General features: G+C 49.8%; 1 protein-coding gene across 8 annotated transcripts in view; it reads left to right on the top strand.

The window, feature by feature from the left end:
• Positions 1-2041: 2041 nt before the first annotated feature.
• Positions 2042-22964, top strand: part of SEPTIN6 (septin 6) — a 32591-nt gene continuing 11668 nt past the window's right edge. For 6 of the 8 annotated variants that reach the window (XM_076347285.1, XM_076347283.1, XM_076347280.1 and 3 more), the window contains exons 1-5: positions 2695-2778; positions 8879-8993; positions 16656-16851; positions 18012-18198; positions 18436-18597. In XM_076347285.1, the coding sequence (XP_076203400.1) occupies positions 2710-2778; positions 8879-8993; positions 16656-16851; positions 18012-18198; positions 18436-18597 (729 nt within the window). In that variant the 5' untranslated portion in view covers positions 2695-2709. Of the gene's footprint in view, positions 2102-2694; positions 2779-8878; positions 8994-16655; positions 16852-18011; positions 18199-18435; positions 18598-22964 lie in introns of those variants that run through there. The other 2 variants (XM_076347287.1, XM_076347281.1) reach the window with 1 other exon arrangement.

The following is a 22964-nucleotide window of genomic DNA, read 5'->3' as shown; positions in this document are numbered from 1 at the left end:
TAAAAGACTAGTCTGAAACCTTCACTCGGACTTGGCATTCTCAGCGGGATCCTAGGGTCGGACCCTGTTACAGCGGCCGGCGTGCGTAAATCCATAACACTGGTCCCGGGGAAACTTCCTCTGGCCCCAGCAGCACCTCAAAGCCCCAGGTGCCTTGCTGAGGCACCTGCCTTACAGCCCCCCCCCCAGTTGCCCACCACCATTGCAGTGCTTCTCCTTGGTGCTGTGCTCAGGAAGGCTGAGGTTACTGGCCCAAGGGGCTGCTTTCCCGGTGGCCAGTGGGTCCCCGTGCTGTAAGGGAGACCCAGCCTGGGGCGGTGTTTTGGGTCCCTTGCCACCCAATGTTTCAGCCAGGTGGCATTTTGGCCTTCCTCTCTTGCTGTGTTTCACTTCCCAGCAAGGCCCCATGCCCGGCGTTGTTGGCAGCTGCAGCCACCAGCAGTTTGTACCCTAATTTTGTTAGGAATCAGGACAAATTCCTCTGCCCCAAAATCCCCCAGTCCTGTTTCTCCTAAAGCCTTTCTTATCCGTGACTCCTCAGACACCCATAGCATGGCTGAACTGTCACCAGGTGGTTTTGCAGCTGGTCAGGCAGCTAAGAGCCACGCCAGCCTCTTCAACCCTTTTTCTTTGCATTCCCTAAGCTCTAGCCCTGCTCCAACCTGCCCCGGGCTGGTCGTCAGCCCTCGAGGGAGCTTTGCCTTTCTCCAACCACTTGGACCAGTTTTTCTGGGATGCGTGGGGAGCCGGTGTCATCCCATAAAGCGCAAACGACTGGTGGTGAAAACATAATTGTCCCTTTGCTCCTTTTCTGGTGCTGCCTGGTTTTGACACTGGCTGTTGGTGGCTTCTGCGGGCTCAGGGAGGCAGAGAGCTTGACCCACACAGCTGTGGGATCCTGGGGAATGGTTTAAAACACTTGTTGGGTGGCAGCTGGGGAAAACAAGGAGGGAAACAAGGTGCTGCTTTGGGGGAATGAGGGCGCCGATGGTGCAAAGCAAAGCACCCATTTAGGGCCACCCTGGTCACGCCTGCATTAGGGACTGGTCGCACTGGTGAGCTCTGATGGGGCTAAAACTGGGGTGCCAACCTTGGGGGCTCTACTCAGGAGTACCGGGGTGGGGAAAGTTATTTGCTTTGGGTAAGGACTGAGTTTCCTTTCTCTCAGCCTTTGTTTAATGCTTGTGCTGGCATCAAATGAAGGGAAACCCAAGTGGCGCCAGCTACACCCTCAAAGCAGCAGATGGGCTTATCCAGCCCCTGCCCACCGGGCCGGGGAGCTGAAGCTGCTTCTAAGGGCCAAGAGGGGCCGGGGAAGGGGCTGTACTGCCACTGGAATAGAAATCGGCGCAGCCGCCATCCATCAGGTTCCTAGGCGAATGCAAACCGTCCTGACGGACCTCAGGAGAAGTGCACAAAGCACGCAGGCATTTTATTTTAAATAGCAAGTGATTTACTGAGGCTGGGAGACCTCAGGCCCTTAGACCCAAACCATAAACCCCCGCCCAGCCTCAGTGCTGTACGGCTCTGCCCTAGCCCTGGCCAGGTGTGCGGCCCGCGTTACCAGAGGGCCCACAGGGCAGTTGGGCAGGGTCCCCCCCGGGCCTGCCCTAAGGCGTCAGTGCGGGGGAACCCACCACCGCGCTGGGAGCGGCCATAGGCCGGGGGAGGCCTGGCAGGGGGTCTGGGGGCTGCGGAGCCGCTGCCCCGGTGATCGTGCGCCCAGGCGCCGCCCGCCGCCGTCCCCGGCTGCCCCCGGGCCCCTCAGCCCGCCGTGCCCCGCGCCCCGCCGCACTGTGGCCGCGGCCCCGCCCGCAGCTCGGGCTGCACCATCGCGGGCGGCCGCGGGGGGTGACTGGCAGCCCCGCGCCTCCCGGAGGGGGGCGGCGGCGGCGGGACCGGCGGGACCGAGCTGGGCGAGGGGGCGGCGGGGCGGGACGGGGCGGGGCGGCGGAGGGGTTCGGGGCGGGGCCGGGGCCAGGGGCGCGGCGGATCCCCCCCCGCGCGGCGTCGCGGTGGGCGCGCCCGGAGCCTCCCGCCCGGCCGGGGCGGGCCCTGTGGCGGGCTCGCAGCGATGGCGGCGGCCGAGGTGGCGCGGCAGGTGGGAGCGGGCGCCGGGCGTCGCCGCCGGCGGCCCCGTGCGGGCCGGGCATGGCCGGGGCAGCAGGCGGGAGCGCCTGACGTAGCCGGGGTGGCGGGCCGGGGCGGGTAGGGCCGGGCTGGGCCGGGTCAGGGTGCGCCGGGCGGGGCACGGGCTGCGGGGGCACCGGCCTGGGGCCTCCCGCGGGCTCCGGGGCTCGGCCCGGGGCGGCGGCGGCCTCCCGGGGGATCGGGGTTTGGGGGCCGCTCAGAGGGGAGCCGGGGCTACCTGGGGGAGGGGAGGTTTGGGGTCCCCCCCCGTTGGCTGCGGGGGTGGCAGCCCGGCCCGGCGACCTTGGTCTGCCCGCACCGGGGTGGGCCCGGGGGTCCTGCCCTGCCGGTTCCTCCGTCCCTGGGCCGCGCCGTGGCCGCAGAGGGACCCGCAGCGCAGCCCGGGGCTGGCCGGACTGCCGTGCTGGGGACGCCTCATCGTGCACCCTTACCCTGGGCCGGGGGCCCCTTGCCAGGCCAGGGTGCAGCAGTGGGCAAAGCGTGCCTTGGCATCCCCGTCTCTCCAGGGATGCTGTTCTCCTCCTAAAGAAATCGTCATCCCGTGCTTGTTAGTGTGTGATGCGGGGAAGGTCGTCAGTCCGGCACCGTGTGTCGCGGAGGAGCCGTGGAAGCTCACGCCGAACATTGGTACCGCATCCCTGCTGCGCTTTGTCCCCGAGGGTCCCCCTGCGGCGGCGTCCCCAGCTGCCCGCAGGCACACCTGCCGCCGCCGATGCTCGCCTGCCTTCCTAGCACGGCGCAAAGTGCTCTGTGTGCCTGCGGAGAATTATCCAGAAGAGGAGCAGAGGGAGTTGAGCCACCTCTGCGTTTGTTGGAGAAATGCTAAGGAGGCATCTGTAACACGTTTGCATGCGGAAGCGTTTTGTCTGTGATTTGATGGGTTTCCAACTTTTGTGTCCATGCGTTAGTACAGAAATAATACTTGAGATGAATGCTTGCCGTTTCATCTTCAAAGCAGTAGGTTTTAGCATGGACCCGATCTTGTTGAACGGGTAGATGTAGCCATTTCTTGCCAGTTCGTGATGTTATTTCCTCCTGGACATACCCATTGCCTTGTATGTGACTGCCAAGGTATGTAAAGTGACTCATTTGCTCCCCTGTCTTTTGAATAAATTGAGCATTAGGCTTTCCTAAGATAATGTACAGGAGTTACAGACATCTGCTAGTGGCCTGGAATGAGTTATGATACAGCACAGCCTCTCTTTGGAGGCAAAAGTGAAAGCTAGCTGTGAGATGGACATGAAATTAGTGTGCTGCAAATTGAAAATGTCTTTGTCCAGACAGATGACTTGTCAGCCCAGGTCTTGGGCATCCGGTCGTGGCCGTGGTTTGTGGAGCAGTCAGCCGTAATATCCTGGTGATGCAGAGGGCTGCTCCGTGTGTGCCCATGGGGTTAAACACGTGCGAGAGCTGGGGCTGGGTATGTGGGGGAGTTGGGGTCACCACACTGTCTCTGTCCCATCGAACCCTTGATCTAAACCTGCATTTATTGCGGAGATGGTTGGTGAAACCCCCTCCTCCCCGGGCAGGCAGGGCAGCCCTGTCACTGCCGAGCCAAGGCCCCTCTCCTGTCCTCTGCCGGCGTGGAGGGTGCAGGTTTTAAACGCTGAGACCCACAGGGGATGTGTCCACCCTGCTCCCCATGGGTGGAGGACGGGTGCAGAGGACCGGCTTGCTGGGCACTGTCTAACTCTCAATCTCCGTAGTACAGGTCAGAAAAATCATTAAGACTGCTGATACAGATACGTATTTTTTTTAATTGCTGGAGGAGACTTCTCCTGGGAACGTATCCAAACAGCATGGTGTTTCTGCAGTCCTTTGGCAGGGGCATAAAGACATGTAATCTTAAGAGCTGTCAGAATTTGAGATTTCGGAAGCACTTGACCGTTTGTGACTGTTGAATGGCTGAATGATGCAATGCGCCTGAAGAGAGTGGTGGATGGTCAGGAGCTTTGGTGAGATGATTCTTGTTTTCCGTGGTGGCTGATTCAGAACTATTTCCCGCTTTTCTGTTTTTCTTTTATATGTGTCCTGACGATTTGTTATCAGCCGAGCAAGGAAAAGAACTACAAAGTCTTTATCTACATTTCACATTCCATTTATCTCGTGGAGGATATTCATACTGTCTGCTGGATAATTTTCTCATTGCTTAAGAGAATTACACATTTGTACAAGTGAGAAGTAATTGGTACAAGTGTTGCTCTAATTTGCTGTTTAATCAGAGCCAAATGCAGTCTGGGGAAGTGGATGCCATAACGCCGAGGTCATGAGAAAGGATCTGATGGTGTTCTGGCTTAAAGATGATGTGAAAAACTGTGGTGTGGAAACCTGAATTCAGGTTCTGCCTTGCTTTGCAATTTGACATTCGACTTTTTGTGCAAGAGTTGTCTCAGGTATAGGGGTTAATCCTCCGGGTCTCAGCTTTACGGCGTGGCAGAGGGGCAGGGGAGTGGCTGCTGTGAGCATCAGCAGTGGTGGTGGAGCTCTGTGAGCGTTGCTTGATTTGTTTTCGTTGAGGGATGGTGCTGTTGTGTTTGTTCTGTCCGTTTGGAAATCCTCCGAAAGGCGTCTCCAAGGCCTTGGCATTTGAAGTGATTCTCATCTGGGGAGAGGTGGGGAATTGTGTCGGAAGTACTAAATGTCAGCTGTCAGCATCCTAAACAGAAACGCTCTTTTCAGTTAGATGCAGAAGTATTGTACTGCAGTCTTTGGGAGAGTTTTCTTGTTGTGCAGGCCTCGTTTGGACACTGGGTCCCTTGGATTCAGAGCTGCAGCATTCTTTATTAGCTGTGCTCTGCCTGAATATCACCAAGTGGAGGCTTTTCTTTTGCCATGGTGTCCTTTTTCATTGTTTCTGTAGTCCAGGCCACCAGAAATTGTCCTGAATATGGAGTGTTGACATTTGCAACGAGCAGCACCATTGTGTGTCTCGGGGAGGATGCTCTGCTTTATCTTCACAAAGCGGTAACGGCCTGTTGGGGCCCCGAGGACATCAGGAGCTGACGGCACTGTACCTACCTGTCATGTAAAGCAGATCAAGGCAGAGACGGACAGCAAGGCTTTCCTCTAATTGTTTTTTCGTCCTGAGGACCCTGGAGTGATTCAAACACCTGGATTCTAAATCTTGCCCATTTTATGTAAACTAATATTTAATGTGCAGTGCTTTCAGGCTTGGGGTCATTTATTATAACATCTTTGTATTTTCCATATATTTCTGATAGTTCTTTGTAAGAATTAGAGTAGGCAGTGGTGGTTCCTGTGACATGGAGAAGTCGTAACAAAAGGTGTGTAAATCCTCCAAAGACAGGGAAAAAATAAAATAACCTCTCCAAGTGGCTACTCCTTACTTTCACTCTGCAATAGCGCTGCTTGGTAATGCAGCAAGAGAGCGTGTTGCTCTTTTTGTTCTTTTAATCTTGTTTGTGGCAAACACGCTTTGCTTCCTCCCGAGCAACAACAGCCCATTCTATCCTAGGGGGTCACTCTGTGTATAGGGGGGGGGGGGGGGAAGGCATCTGGTATCTTGGTGTGGTGCCAGTGTTCACACTGGCTTCCCAGAGATCCTGTCCTTGTCTTTGTTCCAAGAAGATGCTAACTTTAAAATAGAGAGTACGGAAGGACTCTCAGCCATCCAGCGCTCACTGACGCTCGTGGAAAAAGCCTTCACACAGACAATAGTTAAACCTTGCTTACCTTGTTGGTACCTCTTTATATGTTTTAAACTTGACCTGAAAGATTGCTTTTGAAGATAAATAATGGAAGATAGCCTTGAACACTTTTTCAGCAAAAAGCTTATAAGCTTAATATATTCTCCTTCAGTTTTGAACAGGTAATCCAAATCGACATTTAATGTACAGGCAGGATGACTAATTGCTGTGTTCATATGTTGTTTATGATGATGCTGTTTATATATAGCAGCATTCTGGATACAGAGACACCACTTGGTGTGTGAAGACTGGTGACTTGCACTGTTTCTTGGTGGATCAGATAGAAAATGTTTCTTTTCTCTCCGTGGGTTTGGTAATTGCTGACAACTTTCTGATGTGTGTCGAAACCAGTCTGACCTTAAAACATTATTCCTTTTTTTTTTTTCCCAACGCATCTGATCTCTCAATGCCTTGGCCAAGCAGGCTTTGGATTTTTAGCCAGAGCAGCACAATATATCTCGTGGCTGTGTGCTTAACAAGAAGGCTCATCTGCTGTGACTGGAAATCAGATTTTGCAGTACTTGTTTCCTGGCCTGTAGCAGATGTGAAGTGTGGTTTAACTGCATTATAAAACCACAGGTGACTAGAAAAAGACACTACAGGAAATGATTTGCAGGCTGAATTCTGTGTGACGGTAAATGCCTCCTCTCAGCCGAGAGTGGCTTAACTTCTACCGTTTATTTTGTTCCATCTGGATCACACTTATATTTAGGGATGAGGAGAAGATTTGTTCTTAATGAGAGCCTACACTCCCGCCCACGTTTCCTGGGGAGAGTAGTGTTCAAACAGTCTTCCAACAGTGCAGTTTTAAGTCTGAGTATTAAAAATACACTTGATATTTCTCCTTCCCCAGGAGGAGTCTGCCTGTGGTTCTCTCTCATGCCTTTGCGGACTCTGTCCACCCATCTGTTCTTCACCAGGGCCATGGTGCTCTCTTGCTGCAGATCAAACACTGCCATGAGATACCCCAGTGCTGGGTTTTTGTTTTGGTGAAAGCAGTTCAGGAGAGTTTAGGCATGTCATCGCAAAATCTGCGTGCGTGACGGTCTCCCTTTCTTCTGCTTTAGCTGTTTGTTTGTGAATTATTTGGCCTCAGAGCTGCATCCTCAGAAGGCAAAAACAGAATCTGCTGGGGAACTCGAGCGCCTTCCTGATGAACATGTCGTTTGGAGGCAAGGTGCTCAGAAATTAATGAAGCACCATATTTGGTGAACATCTTGACAGGAAGAGTCAGACTAATACACAAAATATGGCTAAGGGGAAACATATTTACACATCACAAGGTGGTAAATATGGTTAATGGCTGAAGTGTATTTGGAGCCTCATATTTGGAAAAAAACCCCTACACCAGCAAAACAATAACAAGGCAAGTGATCGTACTCTGACAGGCTACTGTAGTAAATGTCGTCCTTGGGGATGTTTTCCTGGTCTAAAATACCAGTGCCATTAACAGAAGAGGGAGAACCAGCATGCCTGTCCCTATAAACAGGCTTTCAAGATATGTGAAAACATGATTCTGAAAGAGTAAGTTAAAAATGACACCCTATAAACTATTGCCTTTTGGCTGTAGTATTTCTTGCAAACTGATGATGTCCCTGAAAGGCCAGAGGGGAATTTTCTGTATTTGATGCTAAAACACATGGTTAAAAAAAGCCTTTGCTCCAGAGAGGGAAATACCTTTCTGGGGGGCTGCAGGAGGGGAACTTTCCAGTACACGCAAATACGCGGGTTTAGCACCAACTCTCCATTTTGCATTATGCCATTTCTGAGGTTGAGCCTCTGCATGTAGTTTATTACTGTCTGCTGTGCAGGTTTGGAACCCAGAGTGCCTTGGCGTACGTAGGTCTTTGTGCAGTGGCCAGGTGAAAATTTCTGACACCACCCCCCACCACCCCCACCCCCCCCACCCCCCCCCCCCGAAGCAAGCGGCCGTGCTGGGTGTGGAGCACAGTGGGAGCTGGAGCTTGACCCTTCTACTTCCCAGGGCAGAAAGGGAATGCCTGGCTGGGGAGACTGGGTTAGTGGTGTCGGGCACAGGAGAGAGCAGGGTGTGGGAGCAGCTTCTCATGGTCATTTGGGTGGCTGGGCAGGAGCGGCCCATGCCTCGCAGCAGGCAGGTTTGGGTACCTCCACTCCCAGACCCCCGTGCAGGCTCCCTTCTGATGGGGCTGTGTGGTTACGAGCAGCTCAGTTCTGGATGCTTTTTCTCAGCTTTTTTTTTTCCTGTTCAGTTCCTAGCTTTGAAAGATATGCTCCGAAGGTTGGATAGCAACACTCAGAGCTGGAGAAGACCTGCTGCAAGGAGCATCTTCCTTGCAGCTTCCTTCAATGATCCCTGATTTTCTGGTGCTAATGGCCGTTTTATAGATTTGGACAGACTCCTGTTTGCGATCTGAGATTTTCATCTTCGCAACAATATGGAAGATATTGCTGTGTTTGATAGCTCAAAGACTGTATTCTCTGCTGTTTCTGTGCTACAGCGCTTGAGCTTTGCAGAGACAGTGTGTTTGGGTTGTTCAATTACTAGATGTAGGTACAGTTTACCTAACTTTCTAGCTCATTTCTGTAATCGCAGCTGTGAATGTGAATTACATGTGAGTTACAATTCACATTAAGTGAATTGTCATAGGCTTATAGGAGGAGGCATCATTAATACATTCCTTTGCACAGGGGATTCTTTTTGTTTTCAGTATAAGGTGAGACTTGAGTGTCTACATAATTTCTCAAGGAACAAATGTTTTGCCACCTCTTTATTTCAGCAGCTGTGTTTGGGTATGTGTTTTGCAGAGTTTATTTTTTTGACAGGGCTATCTTCTAATGTGTGGCATTCTTTTTGTGCCGTCTGGATTTGTTTTGGAGAAGAGGGAAGCACGCTGACAAGATTTACAGTATACGATTTACCATATACGTGCAAATCTCTGCTTGGACTGTGCAGTTGATTCTACTTGGGAGGTCTTAAGGGTTTATACAGATAAGTATATTTTGCTTGAAAATGATACAACTATTTCATTGTATTTCAGGGTGAAGGCTGTCGCACTGTCCCGCTTTCTGGACACGTAGGATTTGACAGTTTGCCTGACCAGCTGGTTAATAAGTCAGTTAATCATGGGTTTTGTTTCAACATCCTGTGTGTGGGTGAGTATTTCCATTTTGGGAAGTTCTCTTGCTGAAAAGGACTTCTCTGCAGCTGGATGTAGTTTGTAGGTGACGAGTTAACAAGGTAGCTTTGATTTAAATTTCCCCCACTGTTCTGTCTATTTTCAGTAACAAGATTTACTGGTGCCCTGGGAAATCCCTGCTGAGGTTATGCAGTATGGCTTTCTACCAAGCAGTGAACCATAGAAATAAAATGTCTAAAATCGCAGGCTTTTATTAAGATCTTTATTTTCCTAGTATGTTTCAATTTCATGTTTTTAAAAGAAAATAGATACTCATGCCAGAGAACTTTATTCTGAGGTCTTGTTTGGTTAGGTATTGAATTATTATTGTAATTATTTTAACAAAATACCAGTCATGCTCCTCTTAAATCACTAAAAGCTATTTTTTTCTCCTCCCTTCTGTGCATACTTGAGTTAAAATAGTGTCTGGCCAAGCCTTAGCTGGTCAGACGATTATCCAAGCTGCCATGTGGTATGGATCTCAGCTGGGGCCTGGCGCTGTAGTAGGACTTGATGTCTGTCCCTGCAGCGTCTGCCCGTCTCGCAGGTCTTCCCCAGGGTTAGGATCCCAAATGGTCCCTCCTCAGAGGTACTCCCGAGTAATAGAATAAGTAATATCTTGTATGGCTTTGTTATGGTAGTTTGGTAAGGTGGATAAGGAAATTAATAATAGGCAATAATTGTCTGATAGGATGGTTAGTTTGGTTTACTGATGCCGGTGCCCTGCCTCTGGGAGCAGGAGGTTATTGTGTGGCCGTGGCTGCTCAGAGTAAGCCCTGTCAGCAGATGCTCCCAGCAGTGCCTGGCGTGACAGAGGGGAGAGCTGCGGCTGTGGATACCTCCTGGGGACTCATCTTAGCTGGTGGTCAGCTCTGCATCCGCACAAAGGTTGTCTGTCCCCTCCCGTGAGAGATCCAGTCATGGTATGGACCTGATGTTTGCCCAGGACAGGGTTAAGTCTGAGACGAGAGGGGTGGAGTGAGGAGAGGGGAGCAGAGCCCTGTTAAATGGAGCTGAGAAGAAAACTTTCCCTGACAGTGGCATTCCTGTGAAATGATAAACTTTGCTGACAAGTGGAGGTCACTGTCAGGCTGAGTTGCTAGGCGATTTCCACAGTACGTGAATGTGATATGACCTAGTGAAATTCTTGTCCCAAAGATTGAAGTCTTACAGTATTTCCTTTTGCATTTATCGAGCTGCTGTGTTTTTTTCTACAAGTTACAGGTGCAGCAGTGGATGCCTCCTGTGGTTATATGTTCACTTTGATGGGTGGAGAGGAGTTGAATGCCTCTGCTTTCCTCTTTGCAGGACAGAAATGGAACGCATTAATCGCTTGTTGATCTGAATAACAAGGACTCGCCAAGATCAAGGCACATTAGTTATTAACGTCAGTCTTCTAGGAATAGTAATAACACAGACATGGTCGATCTTGAAATAAATAAACTTTATAGAAAAATTTAATAAGCTTCATTAGGAAAGGATCCGCAAATCTTGAGTTGAGGAGGTCAGGCTTTAAAAAGACTTTTAAGAGTTGTCTGGTGCCTCTGTTAACTTGTGATAACAAAGTTAAACTCTTAAACGTCCTGGAGAAAGAAAACAAAAAGTCCTAGAATCCATCTGTCATTTATTCTGTTGGGTCTCACTTGTACAGCAGGAGTTTGGGGTGAAAAATTGAAAGAACAGGGAGCAAATGAGGATTGGAGTCACCAAACAACAAATAGGTGAACTGATCCCATACGCCACTAAGCATGATAGAAAGGCACTTCATTGCCCCCCATTTTTCAGCTGTGTCTGGCATCTGTTGAAGGAAAAATCCAATGACAATTTTGCTCTGCGCCATACTGGATCTGAGCCACCGATTCCTCCAGCTCCTGGTGGAGGAGCCAAAGAAAGCTTCAGAAATGACTCTTAGCAGCACGTCCAGAGTGGAGCAATTTTTAGCTCTTCTCATGCTGAAAGCTGTCTCCCCTTTGAGACTAGAGCCAAAGATAGAGTAAATGAGCAAAGCTCTCATAAGAAGTTAGGGGTTGCGGATGGTTTCTCTGATATTTTATTCCTCAGCACAACCATTTTCTTCCTAAAGCTTCCGTGATAAAATGTTAGTTGCCTCTTAGTTCAGTGCAAAGGCTGGAGAAGTATTTAATGGCTGAGACCTTCTGTGCTGACTGTATTTCTCAGTGAGATGGGGGAAAGAAAGAGGAATAGGCTGACATTTTTTAATGTAAACTTTCTCAGTTTTGGCCAGGGTAGATTATAGTTGCATTAGACTAGTATTCCATTATAAACAGGAGTTTCCCCCTTCCTCTCTCCCGGGATTTGCAGGGGATTTGTTTTAAGCAGCCTATTCAGTGCAATGAGAAACGGCTATTTTGTGGCAGAAATACCTTCTCTTTTCCCAGGGGCTGTACCACAACTGCTTGAGGTCTCTCACTAGAAATGAGTGAGTCCCTTGGCATGCGGGAGCTCTCACTGGCTGGGGAAGGGAGGAATGTGCACAGGTTTCCTTGTGCAGAGCTGCTGTCTGCTCTCCAGCAGGCAGCTTTCTGTGGGGTGATGAGCTGTACAGCCTGGAAGTTGCCCAACGGTTGGTTTTGTGGTCACTGGTGCAACCAGCTGAGGAGAGAACAGGGTTTCTCCAACCGAAAAGCCATTGGTCTCCTCAGCTCTCTCCTGCCCCCTCGCCGCTGGTCCCCCAGGGCGGATGGCAGCGGCTGGGAGCTGGGTAGTCCTCTGAGGCGCTTCAGCATCTGTTGTGAGCCCATGTTGCTCCTCTTGCACCCACAGCCCAGCTTTTGCCTTGTGATGGGTGAATTGTGCGGCGTCTCTGTACGCCTGTCAGATGAAAAGAACTATTTTTTCCTCTCTCCGTGAGAGATGGCCTTATCAGGCTGAGCTGCCTCAGGGCTTGTCTCAACAAACCTGCTACATTGGATTAGCTCCCATTTCTTCACATAAAAGGGCTGTGCATGCGTATACATTTTCTTTAAGATTGAATTATTTGATATCTGGAGCCACGGTTGTTAATCTTGTGAAGGACAGGATTACGGTTGGACTCGATGATCTTAGAGGTCTTTTCCAACCTCAATGATTCTATGATTCTATGACAGGTGTTGCTCTCTCGTGAAAGGGCACTCTCGTGAAAGCTGCTCCATGCCTTTGAACAGGGAAATACTCCAACGGCTCCTCTGTCCTCCCACAGAGTTGATTGAGGATGATATGACTGGGGCCTCTTAAATCCTGAGTGATGTGGAGAAGGGGGCCAGCAAGCAGTTGTTTGTTGTTTCCCTTAACATGTCCTAGGGAAAAGCAAATTAAATAGCCAGGCACAAAAAAGGAGATACAGCTTTTGTGGTGTATAATTCAGCTTACTGCTGTGGGGTGCTTAGGATGCCAAAATTTCTGTGGAAGGAAGAAGCCATGAGGGTGCGTTGAGCACAAAGATACCCGTTTTGGTTTGGGAAGCTGGGAGCTTCCCAAAGGAAGGAGCATTTGCTGTGGGTGCAGCTTCTTCTGTTCCTCCACCTTAGCTGCTGGCCAATGTCAGAGACAGGTATGGTAGCACCTCACCTCCACCTCTCACCTCACCTCATCTCCATCTCACCCAGAATAGCTGGTGTTGGGTAGCCCTCGTGTTGCTTGCCTGCACAGCGTGACATGTTGCTTTGCAGTACTGATGGCAGGATCACTCACTCCTTGCAGCACTGGTGCTTGCTGTCTTTTGGCACGGGCTCTGCCTGGTCACCAGCTGGAGAGCCCCAGAGACTGTGAGCGACGTCCTGCCCAGGCGACGCAGGGAGCGCAGTCTGGTCCCAGAGCAGAGGATCTCTGTGGAGCAGCTGAAGGGAGGAGGGTGGTGCTTGTCCCAGCTGTGTTTTTGCAAGTGGTGCCACTGCTCCATCAATGAGGGATTTGATGAACTGTTTCCAATGAGCACATCGTGCATGTGCAGTCAGAGCAGGGAGTGTGTCTCAGGAGACCGAGAGGAGGTGTGGGGAGCCCGGCACAGTGTCTCTAGCCTGGCAGGCTGTCGGGAGTTAAGAGTGGATGGTGCCTTCTGGGCACTGGTGTAGTGTTGCTGCATGTCCAGGTGTGGTGTCTCTTGCCAATTTTTTTTTCACATCTCTGAAAATCGTCAGACTTAACAGCAAAAATCTGTCCTATGATGAAAGGCACAATGCTACAGCTTTTCAGCAGCTGTCAGAGCTTCCTGGTGCAGAACTCTAACAGTAAAGGTCACCCTCCCTGCCCTGTACTCCCCACAGCGCTTTGTCAGCCCTGCTTCGGGAGAGCAGACCACTGCTGGGTTGCATAATCCTTAAGTACAGTTTTGGAAATCAAATCACATGTGTGCCTATAAGCCTGACATCAGGAAATAATCTCCCTGCCAAGGACGCCTCTCACTCGGTTTGCACACACCGCTGCTTTTTCCACGGTAATTCTGCCTCCCTTAATCCCCATTCATCATTTCTGCTTTTTGGAGAAGATTCCAGCGCAGTTGGCTGGAACGAGCACAGACTACTTGTCCTTTTCATCAGACCATCTGTTCCATCTGGACTTCTGTCCTTAGAAGAAGCAGTTGGCACCACTTACATCTTCCAACCAGCAGAAAGTTGCCTCTGTGTCAGGCAGAAACTCCCAAGAGATTCAGAAATTCTCCCTTCTGTCATTTTGCCCTTCAAAGTAGCACTGCTCTCTAGCTCTGGTCATATTTAACACAGCGAAGCACTTCATTAACATCTTCAATCTTTTACCATCTCATGTCAACTCTGTCAGTGTTAACATCGTGTTTCTTTTAGCTGAGACAGTCATTCCTCTCTCCTCCATCCTCCTCTTCCCTGGCAGGCTTTAATGCTGTGCCATGTCAGTGGGGTTACACAGCGCGGGGATGGGTGTATCTGCTGGCTGAATGTCATTTCTGGTGTGCACACTTCATGTTTGAGACGCCGTGTTAGTGGCTGGGTGTTTTGTGTTTTAAACACAAAGTTGCAGGTGTTTGGATGGGCAACACCCACCTGTGGAAAAATGCCTTACCAGTTTGGATCTTCCCCTTCCAAAAGGAAAACCTCAGTGTGTGAATTCAAAGTTGCCTTTGCTGGCCCTGTGTAGCTGGCATGAGATGGAGTATAAAAGCACATTCTATCTTAAAAATTTGCCTGCATCTCTGTGGCAACTCCTGGCCCCTCTGACAGTTAAAGTCACTCCTGCTGGAAACAACACATTAGATTGATTTAAAGTAGGCAATGATTAGCAGGTTCAGGATGTGTTTAAACAATAGTCTTGGCCTCACGTGAACACCTTTCGCCCTAAAGAAGGAGGGAGGCAGAAACGAGAGGTGCCTTACAGGGTGTTTTGTCTGCCCGGAAGCCTGCATGATTTACATGCGACCTCGTGTATCCGCTGCAGAGAGCAGCTCCCTGCCCTGGTCGCTGCTGCTGCTCCCGTCACCCTGTCCTGCAGTCCTGGAGGCGCGGGGCGTGGGTTGCTGGATCCGACCCTGCTCTGGGGCCCGCCAGGCTGTGGGACGGAGAGTGCGGGATGGTGGCACAGGAGGGGGTTTGCAGGCTGGTGTGTGGGCGATGCTGCCGCACCCCAGGGCTAATGAGCTCCCCTGTCCTGAGATGCCCCATCAGGGATCCTGGCATTCACAGGCAAGCAGGCAACTCCCTGCTCTGTCCCACCCGTCCCTTGGCAGGGGCTCTGGAAATGCTGCAGCCTTCTCAGGCTGTTTAGATTTTTTTCTTTTTTTATGCTGCTGTTTTCCTGGAATCCCTGAGAAAGGCCTGGTGTGTCGTGCAGGCTGTCTGCTGTTAACTCTCAAAATCCCTGTCCAAACTGTGGTGATGCTCTGGTCTGCTGTGCTTTGTGTACCTGCTCCCCATTTGGGGCAAATGGTACCCCAAAAGCCCAGACCATGAGATTCCAAGTTAATGAAGGGCTTGCTGTGATCAGCCATGAGTCTTCTGGATGGTCCAGCTCGTTCCTCCAGTGACAGAGGTAACCTTGTGCTTTGCTGAGTCCCCCTCCCTTCCTCCTGCCAGTGCACGCTGGTGTCGTAGATTTGGCTGATGCATTAACATAGCACAAGGGATTGCAGCAACACCAGCTCCTAGTGCTGACTCCCTCTTCTCTTTGGATTGCAAACAAGATTGGTGTGAAGAACAACGGGATTTGTGGCTGTTCTGACCGTAGCTGGCATCAATCGGTGATGGAGCACAAGCTCTTAGCTGGCTCCCAGGCAGCTCTGCAGCTCAAGGTGTACATTGACTTTTGAATGTTAATGAATCTTGCTGCCTCTGGAAAGATACTTGATATGTGATCCTGGCAATCAGAGACCGCTCAGTTCCTAGAGCAGTGGATGTTTGCCCTGCCCTGCCTGTCATGTACTTCAGCCTTGAGTGAGAGAAGTCCCTTCTGGGGCCAAAAGAGGGGAATTTGCCTGCTTGCAGGGATGAGGCTCGGAGTTTTGGATGGGGGAGGATGGGGAGGAGTTTCCCCTTGTTGAATTGGGCATTTCATGCAAGTTTGGATCTGTTGCAGAGCTCTAAGCCTACAAAAATAAGAAGCTCTTTTCTTCTGAGTGAAGTAGGAAAATGAAGTTGTCTTGGTTGGGAGCTGAGGGCTCGGGGAGGCGGGGGAAGGCTGTTTCAGCCAGGCACAGTCTCCCTTTGGTCCCACAGCAGGCTGGAGGAGCAGCCTTCGCAGTGGGTGGGGTTCGTCCGGCTCCTGAAGTTTCAGCAAAACCAGCTGGGCAGCTCAGAAATTGCTGTTTCCCCAAAACACAACAGCCCTCACAGGGCAGCAAACCAGACTACTTACGGGTTTAGCACAAAGTCAGATCCTTTTGAGCTTGGAAAGCTGGCTGAGCACGGTAAGGGAGGCTGCCCTGTGGAATGAGTGACAGAGGGATTTGTTTTGTTCTTCCTGGGATGTATCTAAAACAACTTTAAGACTGGTCTCTGGGATTTGTCTCTTCCTTCCAGACAAGGAAATAGTTCCCTGTTGATAGATGGAATCCAAACAACAGTTCAATGCTGCAGAACTTTTGGAAGCAGATTTTGGAGTATTGTATAGCTTGTGTAGCCCCTAAAGTATGGAAACCAGATACTACAGAAAATGTCCCTTCCCAGTCTAGAAGGCTGATCCCCCAACCTAATCTGTTGTGGGTACAAGAAACCAACTGCACAACTTGCTGTAGGACTGGAACCAACTCTCAGTGTTTCTGCATAGAAGGAGGCTATTTCAGTGGCTGCTTATTAAAGGCATATTGATCTGGAGCATCTTTTTTTGGAAATGGCAATGAGCCCCATTCCCCTTCCCACTTTTTAATGAAAACAGCATTTTCTGAAGTGTAGTTGTGGGTTTATGCAGGATCTGAACGATGCTTTCCCCTTTGCCTTTTCACCTCTTTCTTTTTATCTCTATTTTCTAACGATATTAATGGCCATTAGACTGTGAAATGTAATTTGCCCGGAATACAGACCTCCCATTGTACATGGCTTTCAGCTTGCCAGACGATCCCTTTGGAACATGAGATCTGCTTTCATCTGCTACAATTTCACCCCTGTTAACGTTTGGAAGCTGAAAGGCCAAGCCATATTAATATTCAACAGAACGTTTCAACTCTCTTTTTCTCCAATAGGGGAAACTGGCCTTGGTAAGTCCACCCTCATGGACACACTTTTCAACACCAAGTTTGAAGGTGATCCAGCATCTCACTCACAGCCTGGGGTCCAGCTGAAATCCAGTACCTATGACCTGCAGGAAAGCAACGTCAACCTCAAACTGACTATTGTGAGCACAGTGGGCTTTGGGGATCAGATCAACAAAGAGGACAGGTGAGTGAAGGGGGAGAGAGGCTGTATCGTGACCTGGTTTTCTCATGCAGGGTCTCTCCCTGTGCCCTAGTTGGGCCAGACTGCACTGTAAAGTTTTCCTCCTTCCTTCTTATGGTTTGTCCTTGTCATCTCTTTGGGATGGGACAGGTAGAAGAGAGGACAGAGACTGTGGTGTGTCAGCACTGCTTCAGCTATCAAAGCAGTTTTTGTCATGCTGTCAGAGCAATATCTGCCCTGCTGGCAGCCTTCTGCCCGAATTCATCTGGTGGGGAGAGCGGAGAGCTCCAGGGCATCTGTGCTTGTTTCCTTGTGCTGTGCTGACCGCAAGCTGCCGACCAAACCACTAGCGTGGTCTAGCGACTGCTTGGCTTAACAGCCACTTCTGGCAGGGCTCTTCCATGTTGCCAAAGGAAGCATGGTAAATGTGCAGTGAGATACCCCGGGGAAGCATCTCTGGCAGCTCATGTCCCAGCGTGGCTAGAGCGTGGCGGTTAAGGGGTGTGTGATTGTCTGTCATACTGTCTCCAAGGTGCATCTTCACAGAAGCATTGCAGATGGGATTTGCTTTGTTGTGGGTCTGTTAGATTTTCTTTTTAGTTTTGTTTAAGATGCACTGATGTCCTTTATGTTGTGAGTCTGACAGGCTCTGTATTTCAGATGGCCTTGCAAGGGAGTTGCAGGGATTTCCTGCCCCGGAGCACTGGGCAAAGGCAGTACTGAATGGAGATGTGTCTTCCACCTGCAGGACTCGGGGCTCTGAGAGCAGCAAGCTGTTCGCTCCCTGAGTGCAAGCAAGGGTTACGCACTGCTGCGAATGAGTCTACATTATCCTTCCTTTTAAAAGTCTCTCACCCTCACATTTCAAAGTATGAGAGTCCACTTTCCCTGGAGAGTATGGTGTGTCTCCTGTCCTCTGCTGAATCTCCAGTACTGTATTTTGTCAAACAGGCTGCTAGAGTCTGATGTAGGACCACATCTCCTTGTCAGTAGTGCAACTTTTAAATTTCTTATGGGTGGGGAGGAAGGGAGATTGGGAGAATTGGTCTTGGGAAGTGAAATCTAACAAGCAGCTTGTTTCTTAAAAGCAAGTAAAGGAGCACTGTCTGTTTACCTCTCTGACTGCAAGATGTATAACACTTTTTTTTTTTCTTTCACCAAAGCTATAAGCCCATCGTTGAGTTCATTGATGCTCAGTTTGAAGCCTACTTGCAAGAAGAACTGAAGATAAAAAGGGTCTTGCACACCTACCATGACACCCGTATCCATGCTTGCTTGTACTTCATTGCTCCAACAGGCCACTCGCTGAAATCCCTGGACTTGGTAACAATGAAGAAGCTTGACAGCAAGGTAGGCGTGTTTAACTCTTACTGGGCAGGTTCACCATGCGTGTGGTGGAAAGGCTGCTGCTTTTCCAGGGCACATCTCCCCGCCTTGAATAGCCCTTATGCTAGTGGAGATGACTGGGTTGCAGATAAATCCTGTAGATTTACTGAGCGCTTTTAAGTTTTTGTAAGTTGTATTGCAGACTTGGAAAAACTCCCTGGAGCAAAGCTGAGGACTTCTTACCACTATGTTCCTTTCTAGGTGAACATCATTCCCATCATTGCCAAATCTGATGCCATTTCCAAGAGTGAGCTGACCAAATTTAAAATTAAAATCACAAGTGAACTGGTCAGTAATGGGGTTCAGATCTACCAGTTCCCAACAGACGATGAATCAGTGGCGGAGATAAATGGGACCATGAATGTAAGTGATTCAGCGCTTCCTCCTCTTCCAGAACAGCACTGTCACTGTAGGGATTGGTGGCCCGTATTGGGGTGCTTCTTAAATCCACTTTCCCTTTTATTTTGTGTCTTAAAACCAGAGGATTTCACAGGGATCCCATCCTTGTAGTGTCATCCTAGGCTAGCAGAGCCTTGTGGTAGGCTACTGCCTCTCTGGTGGGCTTTTCTAGTCAGAAAACAGACGGTCTTTTAACCCCTTCCTCGTCCTAATGCATATCTGTTGAGGGACACGTAGGAAATGGGATAGATGGTGAGGCCTAGCTGCGCAGAGCAAGGACAGTCCTGGCTTATGAATTAGTCAGATGGGTATTATCCATCTAGTGTGGGGAGCAGGCTGTCTACAGACATGCACATCTCTGCTCCTCGCCCTGCCTTTTTCGCACTAGTTTTGCTCTCCTGGGCTGGTGTTTCCTGCGAAGCCCTGCCTCCACGGGTGTCTCCTCTTGCCTGTGGCTGTCCTTGCAGCAGAGCCCCTTCAGCTGGCCAGCTCTGGGACTCCTGTCTGCACTGAGTTGCTGTTTTATTATTGATCAAGTTACTTACCTGGGTCCTTGGTCTGGTTTGGCCTTTTGGCTCTGGTGCTGTTGGTCAGAATGGATGGACAGGGGGATACAACGAGGCTGGTTAGAGCAGTGGCTTCCCTTGAGCTACATTCCAGTGCTGATGTGAGTAATACAACACAAGGGTGGGATCAGAGGCCCATCCAGCCCAGTGGCCCTTCTCTTCCCTAAACATCTGCTTTTGGTCACTTTTGGAGTATATAAGAAGAGAGGGAATGTGTACAATGCTTCACTTCCCCCACATACTTCCCTAACCTCTAACCACATTCAGCTCAAGGGTTTCTCTAGATTTCTGTCCCACGCATCACCTGATGCCCCCCCACCAGTGCACTTCCAGGATCCTGTGGCAAGGAGTCACACAGCTTAACCAGCAACATGTGAAAAACAGTACACAAATCGGGCCAAGCATCTCTCGAGGTGCCTGCAGGTGCTCGTTCTGGCTCTGGTGTTCCTGGCATTGTGGCTGCCTGTCTGTGGCTCCCTGAAGATGGAGCAAGCTGTCCCTTGGCCCCTCTGGTAGTGCATCCTGACCATGCTCCCCTTTTTCCAGAAGGCTTTTTACAGGAAAGCAAGTAGGGGAAGTTGCTTAACTGCTGTTGATGAAGTACAGGTCTAGCTGACATGCTTTTGTGTCGTCTCTTGATCTAATATTGATAGTTGTAGAGTTTTGTGGAGAGGCCTGAAAGAAACATGAAGTTTGTCGTACCATAAGAGCTGTCAGTTGTGGTTTCCTGGTCAGAGTAGTTTTGTGATGGCATCTTTCTCAGTGCTTAGCGCTCTCACTGTGCAGGACTACCGTTACTCCTGGAAACGAAGATGCAACGTCACTCCATCCTCAAGGAACCAGAGGTGTGGTGACAAAGGGAGAAGTTCTCTCCCCTTGGCCCTTCTGAGGGTGGAGGTAACCTCTGATCGTCTTTCCTTTCAGCCATTTACATGTATCCTGGGAGGGAACTGCTGTCTTGGGTCACAGATGTTCTAGGTTGTGTCAGCTGCTGCACAGAGAGATCAGCTCTTTAAATCCTCCATTAAACTGATATAAATCATAACTACCAGGTTTATGGGGACTAAGCAGGCCAGACTCTGAATCTGATCAAGGCAATTTTGCAGACCTGGAAAACTTGTATTTTGTTAGCAACATAAGACAAATCTGCTTATGCTTCAGGTCAGGAGATGAGCTTGTGGAGGGATCGAGACCAGTAAAAGAGCCAGGATGGGTTGATTTAGGTTTGTGACTTATATTGCCAATTTTAGTCATGTTTAAAATTGAGGAACAGGAACCTTTGATTTAAATCAGTTGCCTTAACCTTTGTGTTTGTACTTCTCTACAGAAAGCTTCATTGTCTTTGCCTGTTACAGATCAACATCTTTGAAAGGTTATAAATGCAGTCTTCATGCTTAAGTAGTGCTTCTTGCTGACCAGCAACTTCTCTGGAGCAGTTACGTTTGGGTTTTTTTTTCTTTTTTAATTACAGAGAAAATTGAGACTGGTCTTTTGATTACTTAATGTTTTGCTTATAACCTGCATTAGTTGTCTTTTGCATGAAAAGTAAAATTAAGCTTTAAAATATGCAAACTCGCTATTTCATCTGCATTTTACTTTATTATATCCACTTGTGCCGGATGCATTAGGAATTTTTTTCCAGAGTATTTTGCATTCCAAATTGGCTTACTAAACACAGAAAATATTGCCTGATTTGGCAGGAGTTGATTAACTGAAGGATTTAAAATCTGTGCCATCATGATCAGAAACAAAAGTATTTAACCATGAACAAAGGCGTCAAGTGAAGTATTTAGAAAATAATCAGATTAAACATATCTTCAGAACAAGATGCCTGATTTTCCTTGAAACTGATTTGGTCTTTTTGAGAATCCCACCAAGCATATATTTACAAGTTCAGAGAAAACACTGTCCAAAATTCTTTAGGTCTCTTCCCATCTGGATTTTATTCAAATAAGAAAAACAAGCGCTCCTATTCTTTCAACTCCCTATTGGCTTTTCCATTTTGAATGGATTAGTCTACTGAAAAAAATATTCTTCCTGCACCTGCTAGTTAAATGAAACCACATGCAGCTACATGAGCTGTCCCACATGGTGGGAGCTGGGACTTCCTTGCTGATGGAAGAAGGAAATCACCAGCACTTTCTCCCTGGTAAAGACAGCAGCTGAACGGTTGGTACCAGTGGAGGAAGCGACTCTGCTGTTGAGGGTAACCGGGCCCATGGATGGCCGAGGTTCAGGCTGTGCCTGTGTGGCCATAGCGTGGTGTTTCTGCCACTGTCTCAGGTTGCTCCTCTTGCTCCCATCTCTTGCTTTGTCCCTTGGAAATCCCCTTACTTCACTCTCCCAGAGATCTGGATATGAAGCAAACAAAAAGCATTTACACCTGTGGGAGAAGCCGACCATGGGATGTTCCTCATGGACAGTCTGAAGAAGCCAGCAGGGAGGTCTGGAAGCTCTCGCCCAGAAGCGGCAGGATGGGAAGAGGAGAGAAGTGGGCAGCTCTGGTAGGCTGTGGAGGAGAGGGTCACCAGTGGGGAGCACATTGCCTCTAGCAAACATTCTTCTGATCCTGTGTCCTGGATGGGGAGTGACTGGCCTGAAACCTCAGGCGCCACAGAACTGCGATGGCTTTTCCTCTGGAAATAGCACTGTGTAGGCCTGCAGAGGAGGCTGTAGCCTTTGTGGGGTTTAGTACCTGGCCGTTTCAGAGTTTCCAGCAGTTGGACACAGGTACAGACCAGTTCCAGCATGTCCCGTGGTGAGGAGCCCGACCTGCCGTTGGTGAAGAGCCCACCAGTGCCTGGCAGTAGCCAGCATGTCCCCACGGTGTGATGTCTCCGGTTCCTCCCAGAGCAGCCGAAGGTGGCATGGGGCCCTTGCTCAGCCCTGGGGTCTCTGCTTGCCCTCTCCCCCGTCAGGCTGCCTGACAGTGGCTGCACAACAGGACGCCACATGACATGCAAGGCCTGTTTGCAGCCAGTGGAGAGGCAGAGACCTGCTCAACTGGGACCGCTGATGATTCTTCTTGACCCCATGTGCAGAAGCGTTTGTGGATAGTGCTGCTGCTTGTGTGTGGTCTGTCCTGAAGGCAGGAAAAACTACAGCTTGTAGAAACGAGGCAGCAAATTGTTCCTTTGAAAGCTGGCTAGGGGAGTTTCCCTCATGTTGTGGTATGGAGGCTGTTCAGTTGAGACAGCTTTGTTTCCTTCCCCTCCAGTGTTTTGTATCCCCCGCCCTTTGCGATTAGACAGCCTCCTGCTGAAAATCAGATGCCTTCAACCTGGGAGACCACTTTCTTTTCTCTGCTGCTTGGCCTCTCCCACAGGGAACTTACCCTGCGCAGAGCAGGCGCAGCTCCGTGCTGGCCTGTGTCCCTCCAGGTGCTAGCGCATCAATGTGATTGCAATGGTAACTTGGCACGGAGAGTGACCTAGGAGGCCCCGGTGCGCAGAGCCTCTGCGTGGCCCAGGGTGGCCCCATCAGACTGACCACAGCCCCACTTAATCTGCGTGTGTCCCATGTGAGAGCTGGGAGGCCAAGGGATAAAAGCTGAAGAGCCCACCTTTGTGAGTGCTTGCAGGTGGTTTTACTGTATTTGCAGTTGGACTGTATGAGCCACGCTCTGAAAGCAGAAAACATCATCTCTGAAATCTTTCGCTTGTACAAGCTGTCATGAACTTGTCCAAGTTTTCAGATAACCTGTGGAATTAAAACTTCACTACCTGCTCTTGACAACAACCCAGGGTCACTGATCTCCCACATAAT

Source organism: Aptenodytes patagonicus, chromosome 9 (assembly GCF_965638725.1).
Source record: "Aptenodytes patagonicus chromosome 9, bAptPat1.pri.cur, whole genome shotgun sequence".
NCBI classification, from domain to species: domain Eukaryota; kingdom Metazoa; phylum Chordata; class Aves; order Sphenisciformes; family Spheniscidae; genus Aptenodytes; species Aptenodytes patagonicus.
The sequence above is the reverse complement of the archived record's forward strand: the minus strand, read 5'-3'. Positions and strand labels throughout refer to the sequence as shown.